Here is a 22,739-nt window from a genome sequence, read left to right as displayed (position 1 = left end):
AAAGGGAGCAAGAAAGAGGAAAGTGAAGAGCTGAAGCTTTAAAAAAGAAAGAAGTGTAAAGCTGAAACTTCTGAAGAGAAATGCAGTGGTGAAGAGCTGAAGCTTTAGAAAAGAAAAGTGGTGGTAAAGAGCTGAAGCTTCAGAAAAGAGGAAAATGAGAAAAATAGGAAGCTTGAGGGAAAACTGGCAGTAGAGGTGAGAGAGATAGTGAGAGAGGAGAGGAGAGGAAGGGTAGAGGCAAAAGCAGCAGGTATGGACAAACAGATGGATGAGCTTAAAAAAATACAAAGACAACATTTAGTTAAGATTCAGTCAATTTAATACCAAGAAGTCACATTCCACTTAAGACTGAAGAGTTAAGAAATTCTCAACTGGTACTAACTGCTCAAGTAAGGGTGGAATGACAATTTCTGGCCGCAGAAGCGAGAGTCTGTGAAACACAATCCCAGCATCGTGTGTGCCCGTGTGGGAAAACATTGTGAGCATTGTGGGAGTCTGAACACACCGAACAAATGTGGTAATTTCTTCTTCTGTTAACTTCTTGTCGGGAGTAACTTCCACCTCCCAAGATGGTTTCTTATACCGTTCTCTGAAAGAAAAAATACATGTGACAGTATTAAACATAGAAATCTTAATTAGAAGAACATTAGTGCATTTCTCATTTCAAATAATGCATACCAGTGTGAAGGCCATAGTAGTGTCTAAATTACATATACCCAATTTTCAAGAATAAGAACTGCTAAAAAAAAAACTTATGAATTATGCATTTTCTGAAAAGAAGTTTAGAATTTTTCACCTCATTTCATCCTGGTACCCTCTCTCCTCTCTGCCCTGTTTAACTGGATGGCCGAAGATTGAGACACTTATGCAGCATATGGGAATCTTTATTCAGGAAACGTTTCGCCACACAGTGGCTTCATCAGTGGCTTCATCTCCTTACGCCTTCCTCTTTGTATTGGACTGATGAAGCCACTGTGTGGCGAAACGTTTCCTGAATAAAGATTCCCATATGCTGCATAAGTGTCTCAATCTTCAACTTGTCGGTTTTTCAAACCATTCATCACAACTGGATGGCCATACACTCAGCAGTAGTGGTGGTGTGAGGGAAAAGTTCAACAGATAGGAGCAGCAAGCGAGTATATGGTAACGATAGTTTGATTGCCGGCTGCTTGTTAAGGTAGGGTCAGTCTAGCTCCTGCTATCCCCCCCCTTTCTCCCCACCCCGAAAGGTGATGTGTGGGGATCCGGCCAAACAGTAATCACTCGACTCACAGCTCCCAGCACAACTGTAAGTAAAAGCCTCTGCTCCTATTCTAGTGGATATTGGTTGAAAGCTTCACTTTTGACCAATAATAAACTTAGTTCTTTCAGTTTTAAGCTCCACATGAGACTTTTAGATAATCACCACCTTTTTTAAGTATCTTACACTTATCATGGAGAGTGATTTCTTAAGCAGTGGGTAACCTGTCTCTCTTTCCAGCTTGGAATGACAGATTGGGTCACCTGCCAACCAACGAGAAGTGTTGAAGGAGACGGACTGAAAACAGTCATGATCTACCTACCTGATTAATTGTACAGGACACTACCCCTCATCTTTGCAGTGGTAAAGAACCTGCGTTCCTATCATCTGGACAGACTATTCAAGGCTATAGACTCTGTGAAGAACTAGTCATTGGGTTGTCACTCAACACCTGTGACCCCCCCCCCACATCATCATCAACGACTACAATTTCTACAAGACGGTGTCAACATCAACCAGACACCCCAGTTTACTTGTACATATTAGCGTTGAATTCAAATGTCATTTTTCCATTTCATTTTTCATTTTTCTTTCAAGTAGGATACACCTTCATATTTCAATGTTTTATCTTTGCATTAATAAATAATAAAGTGTTTATCTTCGTGAATTATTATTTCTTTTTCTATTCATTAATTTTCCTGAGGAGGAGCCAGCCTTGGTAATACTGTCTTAAGTTGTTACAGGGCTGAGTAAGCCTTCACAGGTGGAAAGGTAAAGATAAAGTGATCAATCCCTCTGTTGTCCCCAGTGTTTAGTCACCTTTGTATTCAGCTGAAGAAGCTTGCAGAGCAAGTGAAATGATTTGACAATAATACTACACTCTAAGAGCAAGTCAAGATGTTAAAACTACTTGCCTCCACTCATTCCTAAAACAAACACAAACACAAACACACACACACACACACACACACACACACACACACACACACACACACACACACACACACACCTGTTGGATGTCCAAGCCCCTCACATATAAAAACCTCCTTTACCCCCTCCCTATGATGACCCCCCACCCCTTCTTCCTTCCACTAAATTTATACATCTTCTAAGTCATCCTATTTTGCTCCATCCTCTCTAGATATCCAAACCACCTCACAATAATCTCTTGTCAGCCCTTAGGATAATACTTTTAGTAACTCCGCACCTCCTCCTACTCTCTAAACTATAAATTCCTATGTATAACATTCACACCACACATTACCCTCAGACACAACATCTCCGCTGCCTCCAGCCTCCTCCTTGGAGCAACGTTCAAAAACTAAGCTTCACACCCATATAAGAGTGTTGGTACCACTAATCTCTCATACATTCCCCTTTTTGCCACCATGGATAACATTCCTTGTCTCCACACATGCCTCGATGCACCACCCTTTTTTTTTTTTTTACCTTTGTCAATTCTATGGTTCACCTCATCTTTCACAGACCAGTCTGACGACAAGTCTACTTCCAAACATCTAAACACATTCATATCCTCCGTACTTCCTTCCTCCAATCTGATATCCAATTTTTTTTCATGGTCAAATTTTTTGTTACTCTCATCACCTTGCTCTTTCATGGTGATGAGAAAAGTGCTAAACCCACAAGGCTTATACAGCATATGGGTAATGGGGGTAATTAGCTTCAATCCAAGGGAACGATGGCACTAATTCTTGGATCAAGAGCCTTCACTGGCACCTTAAATGTTCTTATGCTCACAGAATTATGACAAAGCAATGACATAGCATTATGACCTTACATAGAGGAGCAAATACCATTAAGCTAAAGAAACTTGTACTTCACACCCTTCTCCATGGGGAAGTGGAGGAGAATTCTAAGTCATGCATTATCATAAGAGGCGACTAAAATGCTGGAAGCAAGTGACTAGTAACCACTTCTCCTATATAAATTGCTAAATGCATAAATGAAGAAAATACACAAACAACCTGCACACAAGAGACAGAAGCTTACGATGACATTTCGGTCCGACTAGGACCGTTTACAAAGTCACAGTGTGACTTTGTAAATGATCCAAGTTGGACCAAAATGTCATTGTAAGTTTTTCTCTTCTATGTGCAGGTTATCTGTGTATTGTTCCAGTCATGGTATTGTGCCTTTTTGTTCTTTAAAGAAAAACTTTATACTGTACTTCTTCTTTTTCAGGTTACACTGTCTCAGTGGGAGACAACCAGTGTTAAAAAAAAAAAAAAAGTCACACCTTCATCTTCTTCAATTTTCAGGCTGTAGAATTAGTCTAACCTGTGTAACCGTCTTATGAAGAGGAGTGTAAGTTTATTGAGGAATTCATGAAGATGGCGGCTCCAAGGTCCAGAGTTTGATGGATGATAATACGACTCCAGAGACTTGAACAATCTATCCAGGTGCTCCTGAGTCTTGCTTCCTCCTCCCTAACATTCACAAAAAAATAAAGAAAATAAGGCACCAGGCAATACTCAACATTTTTATTACAAATACCAAATTACATACATAAAAAAATAACTTTACATATATTTTCCTATAAATAAACATTTTTGAAAAGTCTGACTTGTTATCAATCCAAAATATGAATATAAAAGAAAAGGAGAGGTATTGGAGTAACAACAAAAATAGAGAATATAAATGTATAAAAATCTACAATATAATTCCGTCTCCTGCATAAATTACTAAAGGTAAAAAGAAAAACTAACCCCTTTTCCCGTATAAATTACTAAATTTAAAAGAGAAACTTTCGTTTTTCTTTTTGGGCCACCCTGCCTTGGTGGGATACGGCCTAAACACAAAAACTTTCATTTTTGTGTTTAGGTCACCCTGCCTAGATGGGATACGACTGGTGCATTGAAAAAAATCTACAATAGTCCTGAGGGCCCAAAGACATTTTAAGGACATTACACAATAACAGTACAAGACACAAATAACCAGCACGTAGGAGAGAGAAGCTAATGACAATCTTTCAGTCATTTGTGTACAGTAAGTCCTCAACTTACAAATATTTTGAGAATTTTCTGTATTGTGTATTATATCATTATTGTGCATAATATCATTATTATATCATTATTATGCACAATACAGATGGTCCCTAATGTGTTCATAAATTGAAGAATTCCTGTATTATGAATATTATACACAATTCAGGAAGTCCCCAGTGCGTAGGTTAAAGACTTACTGTATTGTGCCTTTTTGTTCTTAATGGTACAAGAGTTAATGGAGGACAACTCAATACAGCCTCTCCTCACTTAACGATGGAGTTCCGTTCCCAAGACCGCATCGGTCAATGAATTCATCGCTAAACAAGGAGCATACTATAATGGTAGTGGGTGTGTGTCAACCATCTTTGATATTGTAAAGTTTAATGTCATCTTTTCACCATTTATAACATTTTTAGTATATTTTTAAATGTTTATACTATAGTGTACTGTATACATGTATTGTAATAAACAGAATAGAGGAAGTCAGCTCTAATATACATTATTTAGGCATGCATAATGGTCAGAGAGCCCGTCATAAGTTCAAGTCATCGGTAAACAAGTACGTCGCTAAATGAGGAGAGGCTGTACACAAATAACCCACACATAGGAGACGGGAGCTTACGACGACTTTGTAAATGGTCCAAATCGGATTGAAACGTCGCAAGCTCCCCTCTCCTATGTGCAGGTTATCTGTGTATTGTTCCAGTGAGGGTATTGTGCCTTTTGTTATTTAGAACAATACAATTAAGTTAGTGTGACTGATATCCATTAAGAGTCATTATAATTCAGTTTAAAGTAACAAGATTGTAACTTCCTTCTATGAAAATACATTGAGTAAAACTATATGAAAAGCCAAGACTTCTAATAACAAAATGGCTAAGAAATTATGATTGAGTGATTTGTTATGAACAAGTGAGGGTAAATGCAGTGAAAGGCAATCTTTTCTGATTTGTGAAAGACAATGTTTTCTGATTTGTGAAAGGCAATGTTTTCTCATTTGTGAAAGACAATGTTTTCTGATTTGTGAAAGACAATGTATAAGGTTTTCTCATTTGAAATTTCACCATGTCTTCCATCACATTGTCTATACTTCTATTAAAAATACACCATCATAGTTTTTATCACACAGACAATACTAAATTTTGAAAGTTGCAATCCTGTGTAAGGCAATGGAGCTAAAGTGAAAAGAATACTTTGCATTATATTATACTAAGAACACCGACTTCACTTACCAAATTTGCAATGATAAACATAGCCGAGGCAAACTGGGAAAGACCATCTCCTTTCCCAACATGAGCTTTTTTGTACGAAACTGGCAGCCTGAACGAACGCAGTACCTGCGATGTGGTAAATGAATAAATATTTATCAAAATATGCAATAAAATAACATTTTAGCACATTTTTTTTTTACTTTTTTAATGTTTTAAGGACTTTTAATAAATCACACGAAATATTCAATATACAGTGATCCCTCGCTTTTCGTAGTTCTCAGCAATCGTAAATTTCGTCAATCATAGGGGTATTTTCGTATAAACATGGACTCGCTTTTCATAGGTTGACTCGCAAGTCGTAGTTCGTCCGGGACGCGTACCCATGGCGTAAGCCATGGCAGCAGCCTGTCTGGCATTGTTTACCAGTGAGCGAAGGTCCCTTCACGTGCTCCAGCAAAATATTTCATAATATTCCATTTATTTTAGTGCTTGTGAGTACTAAATAAGCTACCGTGGCTCCAAAGAAAGCTCCTAGTGCCAAGCCTGTGGTAAAGAAGGTGAGAAATACGAATGAATTTAAGAAAACCATCATTGAACAATATGAAAGTGGTACAAGTGTGGCCGAACTGGCCAGGATGTATAAGAAACCCTACACAACCTTATGTTCCATAGTGGCCAAGAAAAAGGAAATCAAGGTCGCTGTTGTTGCAAAGGGGGTAACTATGCTGACAAAAATGAGATCACCAGTACTCAAAGAGGTTGAGAAGTTATTATTGGTGTGGATAAATGAAAAACAATTAGCAGGAGATACTCTTATGACTGATTATTTGTGAAAAGGCTAGGCAGTTGCATGACGATTTGGTAAAGAAATTGCCTGCAACTAGTGGTGATGTGAGTGAATTTAAGGCCAGCAAAGGCTGGTTTGAGAGATTTAAGAACCGTACTGGCATACACAGTGTGGTAAGGCATGGTGAGGCTGCCAGTTCGGACCACAAGGCGGCTGAAAAATATGTGCATGAATTCTAGGAGTACATAGAGGCTGAAGGACTGAAACCTGAACAAGTGCTCATTTGTGACGAAACAGGCCTCTTTTGGAAGAAAATGCCAAAGAGGACCTTCATTACACAAGAGGAAAAGGCAATGCCAGGACACAAGCCTATGAAAGACAGGCCGACGCTAATGTTCTGTGCTAATGCTAGTGGGGATTTCAAAGTGAAGCCATTACTAGTGTACCATTCTGAAAATCCCAGAATGTTCAGGAAAAACAATGTTATGAAGAGTAAATTGTGTGTGTTTTGGAAATCTAATAGTAAGGCATGGGTCATGAGGGAAATTTTCGTCGAGTGGTTCAATGAAGTGTTTGGCCCTAGTGTGAAGAATTACCTCCTGGAAAAGAAATTGGATCTCAAGTGCCTGCTAGTAATGAACAATGCACCTGCTCATCCTCCAAACTTGGATGACCTAATTTTTGAAGAGTTTGGGTTCATCACAGTAAAGTTCTTGCCCCCGAATACCACTCCTCTCCTCCAGCCCATGGACCAGCAGGTCATTTCAAACTTTAAAAAATTCTTCACAAAAGCAATGTTTCACAGGTGCTTGACTGTGACCACAGACACTCACTTGACCTTAAGAGAATTTTGGAGAGAACACTTCAGCATCCTCCATTGCATAACCCTTATAGGTATGGCTTGGGAAGGAGTGACTACCAGGACTTTGAACTCTGCCTGGAGAAAACTGTGGCCAGATTGTGTCAACAAGAGGGATTATGAAGGGTTTGGGGCTGACCCTGATGAGCCTATGTCTGAGGTAAAATCAATTGTGGCACTGGGGAGTTCCATGGGGTTGGATGTGAGTTTGGAGGATGTGGAAGAATTGGTGGAAGACCACAACGAAGAGCTCACCACTGAGGAGCTGCAATAGCTTCAGCAGGAAGAGCAACACATCGCAGCTCAGAATCTTGCTGCAGAGGAGGCGGAAGAGAGATGGAAGAAGGTGCCTTCTTCAGAAATTAAAGAGATTTTTACTATGTGGGGTAAGATGGAAAGCTTTATGGAGAAACATCACCCTAACAAGGTTGTTGCAAGCCATGTTGGCAACATGTACAGTGACAAAGTCTTGGGCCATTTTAGGGAAGTGTTAAAGAGACGCCAGAAACAGAGCTCTCTCTACAGTTATTTTGCGAGACAGGACTGCAGTGACTCTCAAGGTGGTCCTAGTGGCATTAAGAAACAGAGAAGAGAAGCAACCCCAGAAAAGCAATTGGCACCTGAGGTGTTGCTGGAAGGAGATTCCACTTCCAAACTATAAACAACCCACTCTCTCTCCTCGTCCAGTCTCCCATACACTAAGAAGAATCTCCAATAAAGGTAAGTGTTATGCTGTTAATGTTTCATTCATCATTTCCCATTGTATTGTTTATGTACTACATGTATATTTCATGTAAAAAATTTTTTTTGTTTTAATACTTCTGGGTGTCAGGAACGGATTAATTGTATTTACATTATTTCTTATGGGGAAAATTGATTCGCAAATCGTAAATTTTGTTTATAGTAGCTCCTCCAGGAACGGATTAATTACGAAAAACGAGGGACCACTGTATTTTTGTTGACTTTAATATGATTTTTAAATAAATATATGAAACATTTAAAAGTATAGAAAAATTTGCTTAAATGATATTTAAATAAAAAATGGGAGATGGCCAGTATGTTAAAAAAAATCAAAGAAAATTTGAACCCAAATTTTCGAACATATCCAAATTTACATTAATTTTAACGATTTACTAATTGATTTTGTTTTAATTTCTTATTTAATACAATGATTTATAATTTGCTAATATAAAATTTTACTAGAATTCAAGAGATGGTTTTGGATTTTTTAAAATTTCATATCAAAACATTCTAGGATATTTGATGTTTGGAGACACATCTAAACTGTCGTATCTATGTGCCTCTGGCAAGACAGCGATAGTGTGAATGATGGTTAAAGTGTTTCCTTTTAGGTGGGAGATGGCCAGTGTGTTAAAAAATAAAATACTATAAGACTAACTGTAAGAGAGGAAAAAATCTGCATTGTAATATATCTAGGGGGTACATTTATTGACTGACTGACAACTTTGTACCTTAGTGAAGACCAAAGGCAGATGTTCTTCCCAGTCTACATAACCAATGTTGTGCCAGGCCATCCGTGAGAACAGCCAGAACATGCTGTTCTCCCAAAACCAGAAGTTGCTGTTGTGGCACGCATTCCAGATACCTAATAATGAAAAAAAAAATGAAGGTGCTCAGGTATATACATTTGGTAGGCTTAAAATTCTTAAAGTTAAAACCATCTACTTTTAAGTTTAAATTAATTAGAAGCAGTGTGAAATGCTCTGCATAACGATGGGCTTTCTGCATGCACACCTAAATGTCACCCATCTCCGTACAAATACAGTGGACCCCCGCATAACAATCACCTCCGAATGCGACCAATTATGTAAGTGTATTTATGTAAGTGCGTTTGTACATGTATGTTTGGGGGTCTGAAATGGACTAATCTACTTCACAATATTCCTTATGGGAACAAATTCGGTCAGTACTGGCACCTGAGCATACTTCTGGAGTGAAAAAATATCGTTAACCGGGGGTCCACTGTATTACATTATGCTGAAATAAAAAAAAATATTATGATTAGTATAATGATTGTAGCAGTAGGAAGCCTATGACCTCATCTCAGTTCCCCCTCACAATACTATAATGAAGTTTATGAAAGAAAACCTTCACAAAAATACCTCTCTACCTTTCTCTTAATCTTCCTTCATTCTTTCCCCATCTCCCTCTCTTCTTTGTATTAAATGCTGCAAAGACTTCTAACTCTCTCAAATACACAACACAACTGTGATGTGATGTAAACAGTTTAGAAAACTGACAAATTGAAGAATTAAGACACTTTTCTCAAGATTGAAGGATTGAATACATCGACTCCAGACTGAGGGATTGATTTCCTCATACTCCTCATCAACCATCATTCTTCTCTGTACCGGACTGAGGAAGCTACTTCTTGGTGAAACATTTCCACAATAAAAATTCCCAAGTGTTGCAAAAGTGTTTAATTCTTCAGAATGGTGATAAATGTGTGTGTTCTTAAATTACTTAAGTAAATGAATAAGATTTAAAAAACAAAAATCATAATCACTCCTATGCAAAACTAATCTGGAAACTATAAAACAAAGTAGGAATGAAAGTCAAACTATAATAATAGATAAGAGGTTTTGTTAAAATGCAAAATCCAAATAGTGATGAAAGGAAAAGTTTATTTGTGGCTAAATATCATTAGTGAGGTTGAAGACTCAGCAGCTACTTTTACCTTTGATATACCTTTGATGAATTTTGAGATTTTTTTCTACTCCCAGAGCCTGGCTATGGGCCAGGCTTGTCTGGTGCTTGCCTGACCAACCAGGCTGTTGCTCCTGGTGGCCTACTGGCCCACATGTCCATCATAGCCTGATTAAATGCACTTGGTAGAGATGCTTGTCCAGTTCTCTCTTGAAGACTTCTACACTCATTCCAGCAGTGATTATTTTTGTTTTTTCAACAAACCGGCTGTCTCCCATCAACGTAGGGTGACCCAAAAGAGAAGAAACACTTTCACCATCATTCACCCCATCACTCTTGCCAGAGGGGTACTGGTACTACAGTTCAAAACTGCAAATACTGTATCCCCACCCCAGAAGATATAACCTTAGTGATTATATCTTCTGGTAAGGTGTTGAAAAATCTGGGGCCACAGATGTTGATAAAATGTTCTCTTATTGTGTAGACAGCACCTCTGCTTTTCACTGAGTTTATTTTACACTTTCTCCCATATCTCTCACTCCAGAATATTGTTTTGGCAGTGTGCAGATTTGGAAACAGGCCCTCAAGTAATTTAGATGATTTACTGGCTCTATATGAGCCATAAACGATCTTTGTGTTCTCCTGCTCCAATATCCCCACCCCTTTACTGAATGGAGCCATTGGGACTAAACAATACTCTACACAAGAGACAACAAGTGAGTTAAATAGTGTCACCACTGGCACAATTTCCCCTATTTTGAAAGTTCTCATTATCCATCCCCTCATTTTCCTGGCTGTCGTGACATTTGCCTGTGTTCTTTGAAAGATAGATCAGCTGACACTAGTACACACAGACCCTTCACATGTTCCTTTCGTGCTATTTGCCCTGACAGTGTCTAACATGTATAATGACTTGACAGAAGAAATAAAAGTTTATTGAGTAGGGACACAAGTGGTTGAAAGTGACAAGTGGTGAGAAAGACAACTGCAGAGAGAAAATTTGCCGAGATATTTCACCTTCAAAGCCCCATAAGCTTCTTCCACAAGTGGAGTTTCTCAACATTCCTCTCGGCAATTGTGTCTTTTCCACCAGAAACTTAAGAGTGTATGGATTGAGAATGTGAAACAAAAAAATAATCAGTTCGCAGCATAGTTTATGCCACAGTTGCAATATCACGTAGAAGGTAAACAGTTATTTGTAAACCTGCCGATTATTGATTGGAAAAAATTATAAAAATACATTTTGAAATGTACGAATTGAAGATATTAGATAAAACATGATGGATATTAGATAAGAACTACATATTAGTGTCAATTCAAATAAAAAGTGTTTGAAAAGAAGCAATATACACAATGTAATTAATTTCCCCTCACTAATCTTATTTTAATTATTATTAAATTCAGAAGGGGTCATACAACACCCAGGGACAGGGAGGTAATCAGGTTTAATCCAATGAAGTGATGGGCAACTCTAATTCCTTAGAGAAAGAGGCTTTCACCAGCATCAACACCCTTAAGGGGTATTTTTTCAATACAAATGTACCTTTATACTCAACATCAGACCAAAAGTAACATTTCTCACCCAGTAACTCATCTTTCCACAATTTCCAGCCAAATTCTGCCTGTTCTGGACTAAGGGAAGTGGGTAGAAAGAGTTCTAAATACACCATCGCTCGCTGCATCGTCATATCAAATGGGCACATCATTGGTCGCACCTCTTCCAAGATTTCTGAAGTAGACCCAAGAGGGAAGTACGGCCTACAAACACGTACCATACTCTCCACAACTCCCTCGGCATTTCTGGAAGAATGCTCATACACAACAAACACATACTAAAGTTCTACAAAACACACAATAACTAAATAGCACAAAAATATTATGCCAGCTACATACCTAAAATAATCTATTTGATACTGTGACAATGAGAAATTTACTACACTATTATATAGTACTGTACATACACAGAAATATAAGCTCAATGAAATCACACTACTTGATACAAAATTCTCAAATAGAGAACAAAGACAATAATACTTAATATTCTGAAAAATAGACCCAAATTACCATGTTTTCACTGTTGCATTCGTGACAGCAAAAACTTAAAGTTTGTACTGAGTGGAATGTAGGGTCATAGCAGTGACATTGTTTGGTTACCAGACAGCATTGTTTACCTGGAGTTTGCCTGGAGAGAGTTCCGGGGCTCAACGCCCCCGCGGCCCGGTCTGTGACCGGGCCGCGGTCACAGTAACAATAATCCAAGGAATACAATGAGACAATGTGGTAGTGAAACTTTATACATGATGTTTCATTTGATTTACAAAGCATTTTTCAATAATAAGCCAATACAAGAATAAATCATATGCTTCGTGCTCAATAATAGTTTTCAGCAGTTGTTGTATTTACAATAATACCTCCCGGATCCCATTCTAGAATTCTACCAAACTTTCTCAATAAAACATTTTTGAAGCATTCATCAGGCACCAATATTTTTCTCTTTATAACTGTGACTACTTATTTTCCCTCTTGGGAGGCTAGGTAATCTCTCTTATCTATTTTTATCTTATATTTTTATGACTAAGTGGTTATGTCTTCTCTTTTCCTTTTAGCCAATAATAATATTAGTAGTTTATAGTTTTCCTTCCTGACTCATATTTCTTGGTTCTGGAAGCTGTCTTGTGGTATGTCTGTTTTTTCTGTCATATCTACAATGAGTGTGGGCACCATATTACTACTGAATATTCCAGTTTTTGTCTATAAGGCTTTCTTCATATTTTTAGTAATTTATACAGGGTGGGAGATATGTCGCAGTTTTTGAACTGTAGTACTGGTATGCCTCTGGCAAGATAGAGATGAGGTGAGTAACAATGAAAGCGCTTCTTCTTTTTCAGGTCAACCTGCCTTGGTGGGAAACGGCCAGTGATAAAAAAAAAAAAAAATGATCATTTCTGTGTTCACATATGTGAAGGACATTACAAAGTTTGCCAGTGCAGGATGCTAGTTTTCCTCAGTTTCATTAAGATCTTCCACTGAAAAGAATCTCCAATTTGCTTTTTGAAATTTGGTTACTGGAATATGCATGGGTGTAGCAGGGATGTTACATAAGAATTAATTTAATTATTCCACGATCCTTCTCGAGCAATTTGTATTCATTATATGGCTTGTTACTAATTTCTTCTATTACTATTTCATGGCACTTATCTACATTAAACTGTGTTATCCCATTTTCAATCCACTGTGCCACTTTATCCAGGTTTCATAAATGTATTTACAATATTTTTTTTTTTTATCTTGCATAGGATTACTGCATCATCCACAAGCATATTACTATTTTTCAACAAATTAAAAACTATATACAGTATAAATAGGTTGGTAGGCTGTAGCCATCCACTGAGGCACTACTGTCCTGTCACAGATGTGTGAAACTAAAGCCCAATGAATGTTTGCACTTGCAAGATTGCTGATCTTATCTTGATCTCATGAACAACAGGCAACATGGCACATAAATCTCACATCTACTTACGTTCAGCATACACTTATCTATGCTTTCCTGCAAGTTTCTTAATAGTTCTTATTCTGGAGAATTTCTTTTAGTTTCCTTGGGAAAGTGACAAATTCTTTCCTCTATAAATAATGTGTTACATAGGAAGCCTACATGGTGTGGAGAATCTCTAGAATATAAGTGTTTGGGTAGTCAGCTTGAGTCATGGAGGTACCTCAGTGAAGATAATTTACATTCACTACAACTGTCTCGTTTAAACCCTTGTTTACTCCTTATTTAAAATGTCAGGAACAAAAGGTTAGTTATCCAAATAAATAAAAACTGTGACTGGTATTGCAAATGTATGAAACAAGGGGTAGGCTATTAAAAACTATGTGTATGTTTAAGGGAAGTATTTTCCAATAAAAGTTGGTATTAGACAGTGGGCATGTAATGTCACCATGGTTGTTTAAAATATTTCTTGATAGGGTTGTAAGAGAAGTGAATAATAGTTATGGGGAAGGGTATAGTGGATGGTGTCACAGTTACTTTTTTGCCGATGACAAATATTTGTGTGATTCTGAAAAGAAGCTGCAGCAGTTGGTAAAAGAGTTTGAGAAGATATGTAGAAGAAGGAAGTTGAAAGTATACATACAGAAGAGGAAGGTGGTGTGAGTCATAAGGTAATGACATAGTAAACATTAGGCTAGAGAGAAGGCATATGGATATATTAAATGTACTTAGATATGCCTATAGATATGTCTAAGAAAATAATGAGGCAAATCACACAATAGATAAGAGACAGAAGGTAGCTTGGGGTGTTAAGGAGGCTATGAAAAGAACAGCTTATCAGTGGAGGCAGAAAAGTGTGAGAAATGGTCTTGGAAAGTTGCAGTGAGAAAGAGGCTGAGGGCAGTGGAGATGTGTTTGATATAAATGTGTGGTGTGAATATTATAGAGAATAAGGAGTGAAGACACGAAGTCATGATGGGATGTCAAAATGTCTTGCCAATATAAAAAGAAAGAAGCAATATAGGCTGACCAACAATTTTTGTGGTGGATGGAAGGAGTGGTAGGAGTCATCCCAGGAAGGATTAGAGAAGAGGTAACATAGATTTTGAATGGTAGCAGAGTGAGAATCCAGCAGGCATGTGTGAGTACATTAGACCAGAGTGAGTGGAAACTAATGGTTTTTGGGATTTTACATGCTGCTGGAGTGCAAACAAGATAATATTTATGAAGGGGCTTTGGTAAACTGGTAAGTCACACTGGAGTTCTAGAGGAGCAAAGTTCAGTGCTTGTAGTTTGAAAGATTAGAGATGTTGCAGTTCAGACGATTATCTGAAAAGTACTATTTATGCACTTCCGAAAAGAGAGCTAAGGAATGAGCAATACCGATGTCCTTTCATTCTTTGAGTCACCATACCTGGTGAGAAACAACTAATGCATTAAAAATTACACATGCACAAATATATGCAATACATACTATTAAGCTTGCTTCTTTCAGTGTTAAATGGAACATGTATAAAGCCATTTAATGTACAGTATAAGCATAACAAATGACAGTCATGCTCTAAAATATATAATTTATTTTATTATAAATTCTTGGATATCCAAAGTTAAATACATTTTTATTTGGCATAAAATATAAACTTAAAATGAGGAATTTTATTTAGATATTTACTCTATTTTTTTTATATTTGTAGAAAGAGCTAATGCGAATAATCATGACAAAAGTGAAACAATTGCTTTAAAAGGCAGCTGTGGAAAAATAACTAGGGAGAGTACTGGTTAGTGTGCTGCCTTCTGGCCTTGGTGAGAAATGATCAACTCGTGACCAAAAATACTCCTTCCTTGATATTTAAAATACATTTCAAAAATGGTATTTGTATCAGTTGCCTTATCATTAATTTATATTTTCTATGCCAAAATAGGTGTGTCAAAGTCATAATGTAATAAAGCAAATTATGTACCAGAGAACAGGACTCATTTATTATGTACAGCACACTGAATGCCTTATAAAAATACTACCAGCATAATAATAGTTTTTTAAAACTATCATAACTTCATAAAACTAGAAATTTTCTCAATGAAAAGACATTTCCTAAACTGAAAATTGGCCACTAAAACTTTGCAAGACCCTCACACTAATGTTACCTAAAAAATTTGAATGTTGAAAATCTTACGATGCCATGAAACAAACAGGGCCCCAATTCAGATAATAATAATTATAATAATAATAACAATAATAATAATAATAATAATTTGAAATTTCAATGTCAAGCAAAATTCTGATATTGAAAGGACTCATCTTTTACACCTCTTCTCCACCTGTTATTATTAATGCACTTTTAGCACTAATTTAAATGCATTTATGTTATACTATCATTTGGTGCAGTTTGTGCTCATTCAAGGTAATATTTTTTTTATAAAGAAGTGTACTTAATTTTGTGTGACCAATTGGTAATGAAGACTGAATTTCTTCTTAATTTTCATCTCCTCTTCTGTTTTGTATAAGATTACATGGCGCATATTTTTAGTAGAAATTAGTAGTAAAGACATACATTCTGGCAAATTGGTAATAGGGAATGAATCTGCTGTCGGAATTATTAAACAATTCAGTTAATTTGATGCATTTTTGTATATGCTTTATATACAAAAATTAATCTTAAAATATGGATTTTTTATGACATGTTGGTCAGCCATTATCTCCAATTTTAGCTTTCTGGAAAATACAGAATAAGAGGCTGAGGTCCAAACTATTTTTGAGTTGTAGTGGGCTGTGTACTACATACTAAACAATCTTCAAAGACCAACACTACAGAAGTGTGGTCACACACTCAAGACTTCTTCCTACATGATCAACATTAGATAAATTCGCATTTAAATGGCCGTTTAAAACAAATCTATTGAGCAGTCTAAATAATTACTATTTCGCTATAACAATGTCTCTTCAGATAAACTAGTGACTACTGAATTATAGCTGTTGGGAGTGGACCAATCCGACTTTGAGACAAGATCGCTTAATTTGACACATGAAAATTTGTATCTTTACATGAATCTAATACAAACGTAAAATAACGATGTTTATTTTAGGTGTGTGTTTCATAAATGATAAAATACCTTATGGATAAAATATTCTGATTATTTTACAATTGTGTTTCATAAATGATGAAATACCTTCTTGGTAAAATATTCTAACTATTTCACAATTGTGTTTCGTAAATGATGAAATACCTTCTTGGTAAAATATTCTAACTATCTCACAATTGTGTTTCGTAAATGATGAAATACCTTCTGGATAAAATATGCTGATTATTTCACAATAAGTTAATCAGACACCTTCAAAGTGCTGCTGAGGAAGTAGTAGGAAAGAGTAAGATGGCTGTGCGTAACTTACGATGTATCTCCCTTCCTACGGCTAAACAAACGACTGGCAGCCCTCCTGGTCCGCCTGAAAGGAGTCATGACGGTGGGATCGTAAGATAAAGAGTGAGGCTCGTGATCAATCACATGACTGATTCATTTGATTTCAACAGATAAACAATTTTAACCAGGAGAAATTAATTTACTATAATTTAGAAAGAAATAAAAAAAAGAGAAGTCATTCTTCTCTTACTAATGACAATAATTTGACTTAATTTTAAACACAGTCATGAACATCTTACTTAGCAAGCCATTATTGGAATGAACTCTGACAGATAAATACTTTTTATGCTTGAAAGATATTAAAATTAAAATAAATTGTTCTTAAATAAATATGAGTGAAATGGCCATTTATAAAAATTTTACAAAACAAAAATTACAACGGTTATAATAAATCTGAAAAATTACAATATATTCAGGTTGAACATTTAAACATTAATTATAAAGTATACCTAACACATGAACATGTGTATACACTATATATATCTAATCTATATATATATATATCTATATATATATATATATAATACAATTTTATAATTAAATCGCTATGGGGAACACGAGTCAAAAAACAGTGGGAATTAACAGCTTATCAGACAATAATGGCTTGAGGAGGATTTAATCAGCCAGTCTGATTTATATCAACTTTATCTTGAAGGAAAAAATATCATTACTACAGAAACAACGACTGATGAAACGACTTTATTCAGAAAATTAACCAGCAAATTAACGAACCAAACTAGGGAAAACACATAAGAATTATATACAGTATTTACAAACATTACCTCTCAGGCCACAGCAGGAACTGAACCTACAAACTTGGCAACAGAGTACATAGTACTTTATCCATGCTGCCAGAGTTAGATTATGTGGATAAATGTACTGTGTACTTTGATGCTGAGTATGCAGGTTCGAATCCTGCTGTGTACTGAGAGATAATGTTTGTAAATAATTTCACCTGTTTGCAAATTATTGAGCATGTTGAGTATAATGCAAAGAACATTCATCTAAACTAGAGTGACCACCTGAGTCCTCAGAACTCTAGATCCAAATCAGGAGGTTGACTGTGGACAACTTAACAGAACAAACAAGAAAGACAGAATGACCTCAGTTTATCTGATGTTTCTCCAAGACATCATTCTCAGGAATAATAAGATATTGTAAGGTCATATAGTATTGTACAGAGGTGTTTCTACAGAACCATTTATGTATGGTATAATTCTCTCTAACTTATACACTGGTACACTTTTAATTACAAGAACAGTCATCCATACAAATTCACTGGCTTCCTTATTAGAAACTTTCAATTATCTAACATTTTATTGATAGACAACCCACAAATAGATTAAATTATGAAACATTTTTCTGGGTCAGTGGCTTTATCATGCCCAAACCTTTTTTCTCTTCTGGAGTCATATTACAGAGATATGATCTCTTGAAACACACACTGAACCCATATCTCTATCAAAATTTATGGTTACTACTTTAGCAGGACCTGTAGAATCACAGTCTTCAGTGAATTTGCTGGGACACCTGTATACAGGTGGGCCCAACTGTCCAGCATTTCACTAATGCAACTGTTTCATTCATACCCATTTTTCACTTATTCAGACTTCCTACAACAAATATATTAACCACCCACTATCAGCTAAGAATTAAAATATTTTCAGATAAGTAATATCTACTGTGAACATGGAACCTCTGTATTCACAATTAATTTGTTCTTGAGTGTGTTTTGAATATTGAATTTTCTTAATATTGAATCAAGTTCCTTTTTCAGTTCAATGGTGGGTCTTATAGCTTATTTTTAGTTTTTTTCCTTCACCATTCTTATTCAGGGCCATGACCACATATTTTCAATAATAAAATAAATATAACACAAAGCTTATACAAAAAATAACAACTGAATTCCAAGAACTCAAAAAACAGGCGTTTCGAATATAGTGACAGTTGGGAATATCGGTACCTTCTCCCCCTCTAATTTTTTCCAAATACTGGATTTTATGAATAAAGTTGCATCCAAATACAGAGGTTCTACTGTATACATCTTTTAGGCCTAGTTCTATTGTTCAATTAATATATGATAGGCTTTTATATACATACATTTGAAAGTGAAAAAAAACTACGATTTTTACTTTACAGCAGTAGCCCAAAACCTGACCTGATGTATAAGTGGGGCCTTCCTATACCAGTATTTTATTATTCCCAAAAAGGTGGCCTTAATAAAATACTTTTAATATTTAATAATCTGAGGTCCCTGTTCAACTATTTGGTGTTGTCCTCATAACTGTAGAGATGTTGAATTATTAATCACATACCATTACAAAACCCTTCTCCTGTATGAATTACTAAATTTAAAAAGAAAAACTTTGGTTTTTCATTTTAGGTCACCCTACCTCAGTGGGATACTACTGGTTCGTTGAAAAAAATACCATTACAGTAACATAATGTGTGGAGTACTGCACATTAAGTAAATTAGATAACTATTCCAGAGTTTTTTTTTTACTACAACACTGGTTGTTTCCTACCATGGCAGTGTTGACACACTCACTCATTCAATAGCAGTCTAGTAAGAAGTGCACAGACATCATAATTTAAATGAACCTTTGAACAGCATAATTCCTGCCCATCCTTCAAATTGCACAATTTGTACTTCCACACTGAGAGCTTAAATCCATCTAACAAGTTTCACTGAATTCCTTCATAAATGTTGTCTTGCTCACACTCCAACATCAAGTCACTTGCTCTGTTCTACTAAGCTCACACGCCTGCTGGATACTTACTCCCCTATCATTTAAAACCTCTTTTTTCACCCCCTCTTTCTCAACTATTTCTGGGATGTCCCCTACACTTCCTCCCATTTACCACAAGATTCATACACCCTCTTGGCCAATCTATTCTGCTGCATTATTTCTAAATAATAAGTAATCAATCTTAACAATCCCTCCTTCACACCATCTCCTAATTTTCGTGCTCCTTATGCTCTGCATAATATTTACAGAACACACTGATCTCAAACATGAAATCTCCACTGCCTTTAACTTCCTCTTCACCGCAAGAATCAAAGCCCACGTCTCATATTAACAAGTGTTGGCACCCTTATATTCTGATACATTTCTTTTCACTAATACCTTAACATTACACAAACTCCTACATAAACTCCTCAAGTAACTTGAAAAAATTTATTAAGACGACTTAATTCCAGCTCATAAATTTTTCTATGGAAGATTACAAGGCTATTACATAATGTATTTTGACTTCATACAATGCTTCAGCAATGCACCCATAAAAATCATGATTAATACACGACTTATACTATACCAAGTATTTGGGTGATATGTGCAACTTTTGCTTTACCAAGTTAAAGCAAATTTTATGAAGCATTCTTAAGTTAAAAATCTTGAAATTTAAAAATGCTATAAATACGATTGTTCTATAGTTTTCATTTTTTTCTCAGTTATATTTTATTACAAATTCTCTACAATCCTATGAGAAAGAAATATTTGATGTTTCTCTTTAAGACACTGGAAGTTGACATCCCTCTATGAGTTGCCAGAACTGAAGAACTCGGGGGGTTAAGTAAAATTCTGCAAATTGTTACCAACACAGTACAATAACAATTCAAGGCTTCCTCTAATATACAGCAAGAGATAAATGCTTGAAGTCAACCGGACGAAGCATTCACAAATTATTGCACAAAAACCAATATTTTGATTTCCACAATTTCAATAAAATTGGCACCCAAGATAAATCCAAAAATTTCTCTAAGGTACATTAGAGTTTAGTGTTGGAGGCTGATCAGAACTGGAATCCTCCGGTTACTGCTCAGAAACCAACAATTCCAAGTTTATTATTTATTATTTAGACAGGGATGTGTAATGTCACAATGGTTGTTTAGTATATTTATAGATGGGGTTGTAAAAGAAGTAAGTGCTCAGGTGTTGGGGAGAGGAGTGGGATTAAATTATGGGGAATCAAGTACAAAATGGGAGTTGACACAGTTACTTTTTGCTGATGATACTGTGCTCATGGGAGATTTTAAAGAAAAGTTGCAAAGGTTAGTAGACGAGTTTGGGAGGGTGTGTAAAGGTAGAAAGTTGAAAGTGAACATAGATAAGAGTAAGGTGATGAGGGTATCAAAAGATTTAGATAAAGAAAAATTGGATATCACATTGGAGAGAGGGAGTATGGAAGAAGTGAATGTTTTCAGATATTTGGGAGTTGACATGTCAGTGGATGGGTTTATGAAGGATGAGGCTAACCATAAAACTGATGAAGGAAAAAAGGCGAACGGTGCGTCGAGGTATCTGTGGAGACAAAAAAAAAAAACGTTATCTATGGAGGCAAAGAAGGGAATGTATGAAAGTATAGTGGTACCAACACTCTTATATGGGTGTGAAGCTTGGGTTGTAAAAGCAGCAGCAAGGAGGCGGCTGGAGGCAGTGATGTTCTGTGTGTGGATATGTCCTGTGTGGTGTAAATATTATGCAGAGAATTCAGAGTGTGGAAATAGGTGGTGGTGTGGAGTTACTAAAAGTATTAGTCAAGAGGGCTGAAGAGGGGTTGTTGAGGTGGTTTGGCCATTTAGAGAGAATGGATCAAAGTAGAATGACTTGGAGAGTGTATAAATCTGTAGGGGAAGGAAAGGGGGGGTAGAGATTGTCCTCGAAAAGGTTGGAGGGAGGGGGTAAAAGAGGTTTTGTGGGCAAGGGGCTTGGACTTCCAGAAAGCGTGTGAGCGTGTTAGATAGGAGTAAATGGAGATGAATGGTTTTCGGGAATTGACGAGCTGTTGGAATGTGAGCAAGGTAATACATGTATTTAGTGAAAGGATTCGAGTCCTGGAAATGGGATGTACAATGCCTGCACTTTAAAGGGGGGCGGGGTCAGGGATATTGACAGTTTGGAGGGACTTCTAAACTTTCGTATCTGAGCACCTCTGCAAAGACAGTGATTATGTATGAGTGAGGTGAAAGTGTTGAATGATGATGAAAGTATTTTCTTTTTGGGGATTTTCTTTCTTTTTGGGTCGCCCTGCATTGGTGGGAGACTGCCGACTTGATGAAAAAATAAAAATTGTACCTATAAAGCCTGAACTCATTGTATACCATCTTGGCCAGCCATTAAAACAAATTCCGAAGAAGCACAAACTATTTCAGAGAACAATATATAATTTTAAACAAAAAAATAGCAAAATGGAACCTGCACAAACTAATAACAATCTTAACTTTCTTTTAAGCAGGATACATCAAGTGTTAAAAGTTTCACATAGAAAGCAAATGAAGAAAGATCAATATAAAAGTGACTAAAGGGAACCTGAACATGCCAGTAGTTGCTCAAATCTTTCCCAAGTTATTGGGAAAGATTCGAGGTATTCTCAAGTTATAAACTAAAGCCTTGAAGGAAGAAAAACAACATTTGGGAAACCACTTAAAGTCACCCCTTCAAAGATACCTGACAAGCTATTATTGGATCAGTGTTTTGATCTGTATAGATCATTATCATGACATGATATAAACTTACACAGATCGCAATGTTGTCCCAATAAAAGTTTGGCCTACAAAGTCTCGTGTTATCCCTTATTGTATCATTTGTGAACCAAAGAATATCCACTCTAATCACATGCCTGGAAACTGCAAATAACAGAAGTGGATTGGGAAATAATGTGGCAGATGTTGCAAATGTATGGAATAGGTGGAAGATTGATAAAAGCTGTAAATAAATTTGTTAAGTAGGGTGAGACTCAGTTTAAAATATATAGGAGAGTATTTTCCAGTCAAGGTGAAACAGTGGTGTGATATTCATTGCATAATGCTTAATGTGTGTGCGAGGGCCTTGGGCTTCCAGAGAGTGTGCATGAGCATATTAGATAGGAGTGAGTGGAGGCAAGTAGTTTTTATGACTAGATGTGCTGTTGGGGTATGAGCAAAGTAACATTTACGAAGGGATTCAAGGAAGCCTGTTAGCTGGACTTGAATCCTGGAGGTGCTAAGTTCAGTGCCTGCACTCTGAAGGAGGGGTGGAGATATGCTGCAGTTTTTAAACTGTAGTATCGGCATGCCTCTAG

At 36.4% G+C, this 22,739-nt stretch overlaps 1 protein-coding gene across 2 annotated transcripts in view; it reads right to left on the bottom strand.

The window, feature by feature from the left end:
* LOC128703193 (proteasome activator complex subunit 4-like) overlaps window positions 1-22,739 on the bottom strand; it is a 73,498-nt gene that overhangs the window by 40,064 nt on the left and 10,695 nt on the right. For both annotated transcript variants that reach the window (XM_070103419.1, XM_070103418.1), the window contains exons 4-9: window positions 16,648-16,701; window positions 11,352-11,569; window positions 8,575-8,708; window positions 5,478-5,582; window positions 3,539-3,687; window positions 383-589 (exon numbers count right to left, since the gene is read on the bottom strand). In XM_070103419.1, coding sequence (XP_069959520.1) covers window positions 383-589; window positions 3,539-3,687; window positions 5,478-5,582; window positions 8,575-8,708; window positions 11,352-11,569; window positions 16,648-16,701 — 867 coding nt within the window. The remainder of the gene's footprint in view (window positions 1-382; window positions 590-3,538; window positions 3,688-5,477; window positions 5,583-8,574; window positions 8,709-11,351; window positions 11,570-16,647; window positions 16,702-22,739) is intronic.

This window comes from Cherax quadricarinatus, chromosome 85, assembly GCF_038502225.1.
Source record: "Cherax quadricarinatus isolate ZL_2023a chromosome 85, ASM3850222v1, whole genome shotgun sequence".
NCBI classification, from domain to species: Eukaryota; Metazoa; Arthropoda; class Malacostraca; order Decapoda; family Parastacidae; genus Cherax; species Cherax quadricarinatus.
This window is presented reverse-complemented; position numbering and strand designations above follow the sequence as displayed.